Source organism: Bombus pascuorum, chromosome 13 (genome assembly GCF_905332965.1).
Source record: "Bombus pascuorum chromosome 13, iyBomPasc1.1, whole genome shotgun sequence".
In the NCBI taxonomy this organism is placed as follows: domain Eukaryota; kingdom Metazoa; phylum Arthropoda; class Insecta; order Hymenoptera; family Apidae; genus Bombus; species Bombus pascuorum.
The window spans coordinates 10198866-10210727 of NC_083500.1; the positions used below are offsets into that span (position 1 = coordinate 10198866).

The 11862-nt window shown below is 35.1% G+C and overlaps 2 protein-coding genes across 2 annotated transcripts; both read left to right on the plus strand.

Annotated features, from left to right (window-relative positions):
• Nucleotides 1-3164: 3164 nt before the first annotated feature.
• LOC132913592 (facilitated trehalose transporter Tret1-like) lies at nucleotides 3165-5105 on the plus strand. Its single transcript, XM_060972024.1, has one exon. It carries the CDS (start codon nucleotides 3165-3167, stop codon nucleotides 5103-5105), a length of 1941 nt encoding a protein of 646 aa, XP_060828007.1.
• A 5314-nt stretch (nucleotides 5106-10419) lies between these two features.
• LOC132913593 (facilitated trehalose transporter Tret1-like) lies at nucleotides 10420-11620 on the plus strand. The gene has a single exon (XM_060972025.1). The coding sequence runs from the start codon at nucleotides 10420-10422 to the stop codon at nucleotides 11608-11610; it is 1191 nt and encodes a 396-aa protein (XP_060828008.1). The 3' UTR covers nucleotides 11611-11620.
• The last annotated feature ends 242 nt before the right edge of the window (nucleotides 11621-11862 follow it).

The window sequence follows — 11862 nt, forward strand, 5'->3', positions numbered from 1 at the left end:
GAAAATACAATCGAGGAACACCGTCTGTTAGTTATGGATAAATCATCGAAACTGTTACGTCGATAGATTGTATTACGAGTTTCTGATGGTGAATCAGATTACCCATACTAGATAATATATAATTACTAATTGCTTTGATAATACAAAGATAAAAATAGGTAAGATTTAAAAATTCACATTTTTGTTTCAGATATATGAAATTGCAATTTTTTTAGAATTGATTAAACGATTCAATTAATTCTTATTACAGTACTTTACACTACAGTAATTTATTATTTTGATAGCGTCTGTCGTTTTCTGAAGCATTGAAGCACGATAGAATTATATTTCTTTGCGAGTATTGGATATCATGTTTTATACTTTATTTAAAATTTCCTACAAGATTATAGTTTTAATTCAATCCAGTATTAATCTAAAATAATAACGTCGCATGTGACACGAACATGGTATGCAGAGGTCATGTGACCCGCAAAACGTGAGAGTCGAATAAGCATTGAATATCACGTCTATTCCTGATCCATGTCTGTGGTAAAATTATTTAAAAAAAGGGAAAGTGCGCCTCATAAAGAATTAGAGTATTTATCTGCTTACACCACCGCATCCACTTAAATGTTATGCACAATTATGCATACATATTTAAATGCATATATAAATTTCCATGCGTCGTGAGCCTAAATGCAACCCTATTCGATATAATTTGGGCAAGTTCATCAGGAATCGAGCAATACTGTACACATTCGCAGAAATTATAGATACGATGTAAGTGTACCGATTGTACGGAGAAGCAGATGCAAGCAGAGAAAATGATTTCTGCGGAAAGTTTCCCTACTGAGGAAATGTCAAATGGAAAAATGTTTCGAAGCGTAAAAGATCGTAGAAGATACGATAGTTTCAGCAGGAAACGTCAAAACTCAAATGCTGGATTATGATCGCAAAGTAGCCGACGTAGCAACATGGAACAAAAATAACTAATAGCCTAAGCCGTGCAATTATTTTTGATCATCTTAATTTCTATATTATAAGGAATATATACATATAGCTGTTGGCATTCGATTTGTTCTAATATTATAATTAGGATATCTCCTAGATAGAATACATACAAAAATATTATTGTTCCTATATCACAATATTCAAAATTAATTCGTTACATTTAAACATATAACAAGGACAATTAGAAGTGTTTATGTATTGAAATAATGTCGACTGTATGTAAAGGGGAAATATCCTCAGAAGTCCCCAGTATGGTTGTGGCAGTCGTGTAAATCGTACAAATTAATACGAAATTCGTAATTCGCGAGATTTAGTGTAAAGACTTCCAACAGTTGTTCCCTTTTCGCGATAGATAGTTACCAATGATTTTTCCTGCAGTTTTTAAATAATTGTATGTGAACTGGAAACCAGAAATTGAATTATTGAAACCCTATCGTGATTATATTACTGCGTGAAAGTACTTATTTCCGGCAACATGTCCCAGCGTAGGATAGTAAGCATTTGATATGATTATATGATAAATATTTTTTAAATAAACAGCTAGAAATTAAATATCGCAGAGTAACAAATTCTAAATGCTAATTCAACGAGAATATAAAAAAACGTTTGTTTGAGATCCTATTTTCAGCGAATATAACTATTATTTTTTATTTCCAAATAGAGATACGAATCCATGGGAATTTGTATTCATTCCGAATCTACAATTGTATCGAAGGTTCCTCAAGATTTATAAAACTTCCAAGTATTACCAAAACTTTAAAGTTGTGATTCCTACATCTCGATGTAATGTTTTGGCAAATAATGAAATGTATTAACATATCGTGTCGATAATACCAAAGAACCGCCCGAACCTTCGAATATGATTCCATATTTAAATGTCACAATATTCTTAAGTCTTGGACCTTGTTTCATAATCGATCGTGAACCTTAAAAATTTTAAATCTTTCACACTGATTGAAACGGTCACGACCCACCAGAACATAAAGTTCAAAGCTTAAAACTGTTACGTCTTATAAAAAACGAATAATATTCGACATGTTAATATATTTCAATATTTACATAAGATATTTAAGAAACATATAAAAACCTTTCAAATTATCATTGATTTGGAGGACACTCAAAGGAAATGATTTTAGAAGAAAGTTGTCAATAGCACAAATAACCTCTAACAAACGTCAGTGATAAAGTCAAGTATGTCGTCTATCTATAATAAGATCAAATAACATCGAGCATATTTAAAGGCTGTTGATATAAATACCATAAATTATATTTCTATTAGGATAGGAAAAAGAAAATTTTTCAATTCCTCTGAAAAAATCCTAATATTTAAATACTTATTAATATCTTTTCCGTAGTTCGGAATTTATATTCGTTAAAAAGTTTCATTAGACTATCCAATTAGAAAGGAATTGTGATCTTATTCTTAACAGAGGTATCTGTTTTCCAGGATCCCCCGAGATTGCCTGAGCCCCGTAATTTACCTCCTGCCGGTTTAATACAGCAAGAGGAAGTTCGTAGGCTCCATGCCTCACAATACAGACAAACGCTAGCATGTTTTTCCGGTTAGTTTTCACTCTTGATATTACGTCACTTATTTATTTGTAATTTAAATACGCAGAATGCAATTTCCTTTCCCTCCTCGAATTGATGTTTCATAATGATGTTCGTGAATTGTTTCTTACTTCTAATGACTTTCGTACCACCGATTAATGTTGCAATTCTATTCCATCCTACATTACGATAAATTTAGCATTTCGATTCTCATGTTCATCGCACTGATTCTTTACTATATCATAAATTGAGTGCGGACTTTTATATATTTATGAGAAATCTGAAAGCGAAAAATGTACATTATTACAACTAGACCTATCGCATGTCTCTAACAAATTTTACTTCATGTAGTATTTTACTTAATGCACATATAATGCAACAGGATTAACAGATCAGTAATAAAATAGTTAAGAAATAAGACTAGTGGAAAGTATTCGAGCTAATATCGCGAAGAGTCCAATTATTTATAGCCTGCACCATGTATTAATTATAAATATATTCATAGTATATATATAAAATATAAATTTGCGTAAATGTACGCAGCGTAATTATAAAACCACCGCTCTACAATTAACATATGCTATATATAGCATTACCTGTTTCTCATTCCAGCAACGCTAACGATGTTCACAGTCGGTACAGTCTACGGATGGTCAACGACTACCCTTGGCCGCATAAAATCCGGGACTAACGACCACATGCCGCTAAAGTTAAGACACTATGAATATTCATGGATCATTTCTTTGACAGTACTTGGTTCAGTGATCGGTTCACTTGTGTGTGCCAATTTGGCCGATCGCATCGGTCGTAAATACTGCCTCCTTATATCCAGCTCAATGGTCACCGTTGGCTGGTACATCGTCTACTTCGCAAAATCCTTGCCACTGCTATACTTTGCTCGGGTGATTCACGGTATTGCTATTGGTATGGCCCGCACGATAAATCCCATGTACGTGTCAGAAATCGCTGATGTCAGCATCAGAGGAATGCTAGGTACTCTAATCGTAGTGAACGCATATGCCGGGTCAATGTTAACTTGCGCCCTAGAATTCTGGCTGACGTACGATGACTGCGTGTTCTTTCTTGCAATGTTATCCTTTGTACCCACCGTTTCGAACGCGTGCTTCCCCGAAACTCCGTATTTCTTGGTGGCAAAAGGGCAAAAGAAGCAAGCATGCAAGTCGTTAGCATATTACAAAAGGATCCTAGATCGTAACGAAGTGAAATCCGAAATACGTGCAATACGCGCACAAACCAGATACGAATTACACCCAGAATCCAGATACGAATTAGACCAACAATCTAGAAGGGATTTACCCTCACCATCAAGAACCGATTTACCCGCACAATCCAGAAGCAATTTATCCCCACAATCCAGAAGCAATTTATCCCCACAATCCAGAAGCAATTTATCCCCACAATCCATAAGCGAACGACGCTCTAACCCCATACAGCAAGTAGACATACAACACATATCCGATTTACACTTGCCATCCACTAGCCGTGGACGAGCCATATCCGTTGTACGCTCAGAAGTCATTCCTACTGTACACCAGCAACCAAGAGATGATTCACGCTTTCAAGCCTCACGCGAAGCGGTCCGATTAGCCATACAACAATTGCGCGCATCATACTCACTCTCCACAAGCGAATTACCAGCCAGAAGCGAATTACAGCCACCAGCCAGAAGCGAATTACAGCCACCAGCCAGAAGCGAATTACAGCCACGAGCCAGAAGCGAATTACAGTCACGAGCCAGAAGCGATTTAGGCAGACAACCCAATGTGGATTCTCGCGCATCGGCTGATACGGATGAGATACACATAGATGGAACTAAATATACTGGGTTTACCAAGCTGAAATGTATACTTCAGCGAAGCAACAAGAAAGCTCTGTTAATTATGTTTGGCTTGATCATGGCAAACCAACTTGGCGGACACTTCATCACTATGCAGTTTGTGGAGATGTTGTATAAAAAAATAAAGATCGCTAACGATTTATATAAAGCGACGCTTTTGGTCCGGCTTGTCAACGTTCTGTTTAGCAGTTATACCATGTTTAAAGTGGACTCTGTTGGAAGAAGAACACTTTTGATTCTGTCTACACTTGGGACGAGTGTCACATTGAGTACTTTAGCATATTATCGTTTCTTCGTTGATCATGAGCTACACAGTCCCAAGTTCGATTTTATTATCCCTCTCTTCTTAATTATGTATCAAGTAACGTTCCAAATTGGTTTAGCTACGATGCCCACTGTTCTTCTATGCGAGTTATTTCCTACGGAACTAAATGGCTTTGTTGGTGCCATTATTGTGATTTTCGATAGTATATTTGGTTTTATTGTGTCGAAACTGTTTCAAGTGATTAGCGTTCATGTAGGAACGTATGCGGTTTACATTATCTTCGGGACATCATGCACTGTCGCATTTCTGATGGTGTACTTATGCATACCGGAAACAAAAGGAAAAACATATACCGAGATTGAAGCGCTTCTAGTTAGTGAAAATTTCAATTCCTCGAATGAAGAAGCTAGAATTGACGAAAGCAATATTCATAGATCATAACAGGAGATATTGTACCGTAAGTCGTGCCACGGTGTCTACATACTCGGAATATTTTATTTCTCATTTTTAACACTATAACGATAAAGATTTACAATTTTATCTGGATATGCAATATTTGTAGTAACGTAGTCTTATTCATTTGTACGTGTAATATTAGAAATTATTCTGACAAAGGTAATGGTCATTCACAAACATATGTATCGTATAAATTGTCTTGCATTGAACTTAGAAGAATACATGTCCTTAAACTAATCTTTTTATCCATTTCATAACACGAAAAATGTAACAATATCAATTAACTCGAGATAATTGCATAACAGTTCGCAAAAGTAAGAAAAGTAATATACTAAAGAATGACAAGATGACATAATACTGACAAGAACAATTTTTTATATCTCAGCTGTTATCTATGCTGTTATTTTTGTTATTTTTTGTTTGCAATATATAGCATATGTATATTACATATACATATGTTTATATTGTTACAATAAGCAGAAAGTATGCTGAAAAAGTCAGTATTTATGCTAAAAATAATGTAATACAATTCACATAACACATTGTTAATAAGTACTTGTATTACATTGTGTTTGTTGCTGATAAGCATATGTGTATACATATATAAATATACATGTGTAAGACACGGTCTTTTCGTCGTTATATTATCGTTATTACTGAAAAATATTTGTATATGTATAGTATAGTAATTACTGTATCATAACATTTATCAGTGATAAATATCTAGCCTCGTTTAGCAGGAATTCTATAACTGTCGAATGTTATTTTCGGTAAATTATGGCTAGAATAATAGTGTTTACTTCAGAAATTTATAATATTACCTACTTTTAATATACGATAGTTATTTAATATTGGATAATTCATGCGAAATATTAAATATCGATAATTTTATAAAGTTTTGTCTATCAAAAGTTATGTATTTATTGTATATCTTTTAAACAAATATCTTCCTTATTAAAAAGCTGCAAGAAACATGGATTAACTATCTATATATAAAAGGACAAACAAGATTTGGATTTAAGTTTTGTTCCAAACAAATATATTACAGACATCTCTAGTCGTAATTAATTAAAGGATTCCGAATGAAGACAAGTCAACTGTAATAGCAAATACTGCTGAAGTCCTAACACTATGCCATGCCAAATCGGTAACATCGATAACGATATTAAAATGGTAGGAAAACCACCGAGTTCACTGGGTAAAGTACTCTGAATAGGGACCTTCTCTTCCACGGTACCATCACTCCTCCTATTACCCAAAATATTACTAATTTTGTATAAAATAATTCGGATAAATTCTCTTTCGCCATTCATTTGCAAAACATTAGCTCTTTGATCGTTGTGGAAAACAAAAGCAAAAGGAGCTTTAAAAACGACCGAGGCGGAAATTTAAATCTGCAAGTAAAGATCGAGTTAAACCTAAAACTAAATTACATATATATGTCGGGTTTTCATTGGAGTTAGGAGCGTATAATGAAACTTCACGTGAATTGACCATCGTTGTTCTGTATTATAGAGGATATTTTGCTGATACAAATGTAATTATTACCGAGTTTAACAGGTAATAGCGGCGAATGAATAATCGAGATGACAGTGACAATGAATTTAGGTTCGATAAAGAAGTCACGATCAACGGAGTGATGTATGCGATTTCCTCTACAGCCAAACTCAACTTACTGATCAACGATTCGGGTGTGACTTAACGTACTTGTTCACCGTACAAGTAAAACTTATCGGACTCACCCTCAGTCCAAATGAAATTGCTCTTATATACTGCTCTCCGTACCTCTCTGTACCCCGCAGGATAATCATTCTTTTTAAGGAGAGCCATTTAATTACTCCATAACTCTGTTAGGTACACGTCCCTCTCGTAACAGTGGCTACGTTCAGCGACCCGTTATGTCACTTCAAGCTCAAGCCCACTGTCATAAATCTCGGGAAAACGTAATTGGATTAAATCATAAACAACTATTTCACAGTTTTATTATTTAAGTACAGCTATAATACAAAGTCTGCACTAAAGTATTGGGAACCTTCCCAAACATTCCAAAAGAAAGGCCCGATATCCTTTCATCTCCGACATATATTATAATTCTCTGTGAGATGGTAATTCGTATATATATCGATATTTCACACATTCGCTATTATAAAAAGGGGACTAGACGTGACAATTTGTAAGTCGCCCTAAGGACACGTATATTCTGGTGACTGCTCGATGTTTGCGCGGCATCGCTGGAGTTGTCGTCGCACCGGTATTACTTGCGAATCTGTTGGGGAGTCAGTCGTAGATCTGCAGTCCGGTCCGATTGGTACTTGGGTATTCGGATAGGGACCTACAATTTCACGTCCTCCGTAATACCGTTAGAGCGCCAATCCATCAGTTAGGGCCGTACATTCACAATTCTGTTCACAATTCATGATGCGACCCCCAAACGTGAGAGTCGAAAAAACATTGAATGTCACGTCTAATCCCGTTCCTCGTCTGTGGTAATATTATTTAAAAAAAGGGAAAGATGCGCCTCATAAAGAATTATACTATTTATCTACTTACACCACAGGATCTACTTAAATGTTACGCACAATTATGCATACATATTTAAATGCATATATAAATTTCCATGCGTCGTGAGCCTAAACGCAATCCTATTCGATATAATTTGGGCAAGTGCATCAGGAATCGAGCAATACTGTACACAATCGCAGAAATTATAGAAACGATGTAAGTGTACCGATTGTACAGAGAAGCAGATACAAGGAGAGAAAATGATTTCTGCGGAAAGTTTCCCTACTGAGGAAATGTCAAATGGAAAAATGTTCGCGACGTGTGAAAGATCGTAGAAGCTACGATAGTTTCAGCAGGAAACGTCAAAACTCAAATGCTGGATTATGATCGCAAAGTAGCTGACGTAGCAACATGGAACAAAAATAACTAATAGTAGAAACTGTGCAGTTACTTTGGTCATCTCAATTTCTATATTATAAGAAATATATACATATACCAGTTGGCATTCGAATTGTTCTAATATTATAATTAGGATATTTCCTGGATAGAATACATACAAAAATATTATTGTTCTTATGTCAGAATATTCAAAATTAATTCGTTACATTTAAACATATAACAAGGACAATTAGAAGTGTTTATATATTGAAATAATGTCGACTGTATGTAAAGGGGAAGCAGCCTCAAAAGTACGCAGTATGATTGTGGCCGTCGTGCAAATCGTACAAATTAATACGAAATCCGTAATTCGCGAAATTTAGTATAAAGATTTGTAACAGTTGTTCCCTTTTCGCGATAGATAGTTACCAATGATCTTTCCTGCAATTTTTAAATAATTAGGTGTGAACTGGATTCCACAAATAGAATTATTGAAACCCTATCGTGATTATATTACTGTGTGAAGGTACATATTTCCGGCAACATGACCAAACGTCGGACGGTAAGCATTTGATATAATTATATGATAAATATTTGTGATATAAACAACTAGAAATTAAATATCGCAGAGTAACAAATCCTAAATTCTAATTCAACGAGAATATAAAAAAGCGTTTGTTTGAGATCCTATTTTCAGCCAATTTAACTATTATTTTTTATTTCCAAATAGAGATACGAATCCATAGGAATTAGTATTCATTCCGAATCTACAATTGTATCGAAGGTTCCTCAAGATCTATAAATATTCCAAGTATTACCAAATCTTTGAAGTTGTGATTCCTACGTCTCGATTTAAAGTTTTGGCAAATAATGAAATGTACTAACATATCGTGTCGATAATACCAAAGAACCGTCCGAACCTTCGAATATAATTCCATATTTAAATGTCACAATAGTCTTAAGTCTTGGACCTTGCGTCATAATCGATTGTGACCATCTGAAAATTTGAATCCTTCAGTCTGATTTAAACGGTCACGACCCAACAGAACATAAACTTCAAAGCTTAAAACTGTTACTTCTTATAAATAACGAATAATATTCGAAGTTACAAACGGTTCTTCGGTATTATTTAAACGACATGTTAATATATTTCATTATTTACATAAGATATTTAAAAAACATATAAAAATCTTTCAAATTATCATTGATTTGGAGGACACTCAAAGGAGATGATTTTAGAAGAAAGTTGTCAATAGCACAAATAACCTCTGGTAAACATCAGTGATAAAGTCATGTATGTCGTCTATCTATGATAAGATCAAATAATATCGAGCATATTTTAAGGCTATTGATATAAATACCATAAATTGTATTTTTATTAGGATAGGAAAAAGAAAATTTTTCAATTCCTTTGAAAAAATCCTAATATTTAAATACTTATTAATATCGTTTCCGTGGTTCGGAATTTATATTCGCTAAAAAGTTTCATTAGACTATCCAATTAGAAAAGAATTGTGATTTTTATTCTTAACAGAGGTATCTGTTTTCCAGAATCCCGCGAGATCGCCTAAGGGCGGTGGTCCACGTCCTATGGGTTTAACACCGCAAAAGGAAGTTCGTAGGCGCCAGTCCTCACGTTGCCACCAAACGCTAGCATGTTTTTCCGGTTAGTTTTCTCTCTTGATATTACGACACTTATTTATTTGTAATTTAAGTACGCAGAAGACAGTTTCCTTTCCCTCCTCGAATTGATGTTTCATAGTGATGTTCGTGAATTGTTTCTCACTTCTAATGACTTTCGTACCACCGATTAAAGTTGCATTTCCATTCCATCCTACATTACGATAAATTTAACGTTTCGATTCTCATATATACATCGCACTGATTCTTTACTATATCATAAATTGAGTGCGAACTTCTATATATTAATGCGAAATAGCATTTTACTTACTGCACATATTGCAAATTGATTAACAAAATAATAATAAAACAGTTAAGAAATAAAACTAGTGGAAAGCATTCGAACTAACATTGCGAAGAGTCCAATTATTTATAGCCTGCAACATGTATTAATTATAAATATATTAACAGTATATATAAAAAATGTACATTTGCGTAAATGTACACAGTATAATTATAAAACAACCGCTCTACAATTAACATATGCTATATATATCATTACCTGTTTCTCATTCCAGCAACGCTAACGATGGTCGCAGTCGGTACAGTCTACGGATGGTCAACGACTTGTCTTCGCCGCCTAAAATCCAGGACCGGCGACATGCCGCTAACGTTAAGCCACGATGAATATTCATGGGTCACTGTTGTGATAATACATAGTTCAATAATAACTTCATTGGTGTGTGCCCGATGGGCCGATCTCTTCGGTCGTAAATACTGCCTCCTTGTATGCAGCGCAATGATCACCGCAGGCTGGTCGATCATCTACATTGCAACTTCCGTGCAAATGCTATGCTATGCTCGGATTCTTCACGGTATAGGCATTGGTATTGCCCGCACGATAAATCCCATGTACGTGTCAGAAGTCGCTGATATCAATATCAGAGGAATGCTAGGTACTCTAATCACAGTGGCCGCATGTACCGGGACATTGATAGCCTACGGCCTAGAATACTGGATGAAGTATGACTCACTCCTGGTGGTTTTTATAATATTATCCTCCATATCCTTCTTGTTGAACATGTGTTTCCCCGAAACTCCGTATTTCTTGGTGGCAAAAGGTCGAAAGAAAGAAGCATGCAAGTCGTTAACATATTACAAAGGCATCATAGATCCTAACAAAGCGAGAACCGAAATACGTGCACTACGCGCACAAACCATATACGAATTACACCCACAATCGAGATACAAATTAGACCTACAATCTAATGTGGATTCACGCGCATCGGACGATATGGATGAGATACACATGGATGGAAGTAAAAGATCCGCGTTTACCAAGGTGCAAGTAATAATATATCGAAGCAACAAGAAAGCTCTGTTTATTATGTTTGGTTTGATCATGGCACAACAATGTGGCAAAAACTTCATCACTATGCAGTATCCGGAGAGGTTGTATAGAAAAATAGACATCGTTGGCGATTCATACACAGCGACTCTTTTGGTCCAGGTTGTCAGCATTCTATCTAGCATTTTTACCATGTTTAAAGTGGATTCTGTTGGAAGAAGAACACTTTTGATTCTGTCTACACTTGGAACGAGTGTGACATTGTGTACTTTCGCATATTATCTTTTGTTAGCTGAACATAAGTTACAGGGCCACATGTTCGATGTTCTTCTCCCTATCGTCATAATTGTATATCAAGTAACGTTTCAAATTGGTTTAGGTACAATACCCACTGTTTTTCTATGTGAGTTATTTCCTATGGAACTAAGAGGCTATGTTGGTGCCACCACTCTAATTTTCGATAGCGCAATTGAGTTGACCGTGTCGATACTGTATCAATTCCTTACCGATATTATAGGAGCGGTTTACTTTATTTTCGCGACAGTATGCATTTTGGCATTTCTGATGGTGTTCATAGCGATACCAGAAACAAAAGGAAAAACATATAACGAGATTGAATCGCTTCTAGTTGGTAAAAATTAGCATTCTTCGAATGAAGCTATAATCGATGAAAGCGATATTCATATATAATGACAGGAGAAATTGTACTGCACGTCGTGCCACGGTGTCTACATACTAGGAATATTTTATTTCTCATTTTTATTAGTATAACGATAAAGATTTACAACTTTATCTCAAATATGCAATTATTATAGTAACGTAATTTTATTCGTGAGTTTTATACGTGTAATTTTAGAAATGGGTCTAACAAAGCTGATGGTCATTCACAAACAT

Excerpts from the sequence above, each read along its gene's own strand:
- LOC132913592 (XM_060972024.1), top strand. The coding sequence starts at position 3,165 with ATGTTCACAGTCGGTACAGTCTACGGATGGTCAACGACTACCCTTGGC.
- LOC132913593 (XM_060972025.1), top strand. The coding sequence starts at position 10,420 with ATGATCACCGCAGGCTGGTCGATCATCTACATTGCAACTTCCGTGCAA.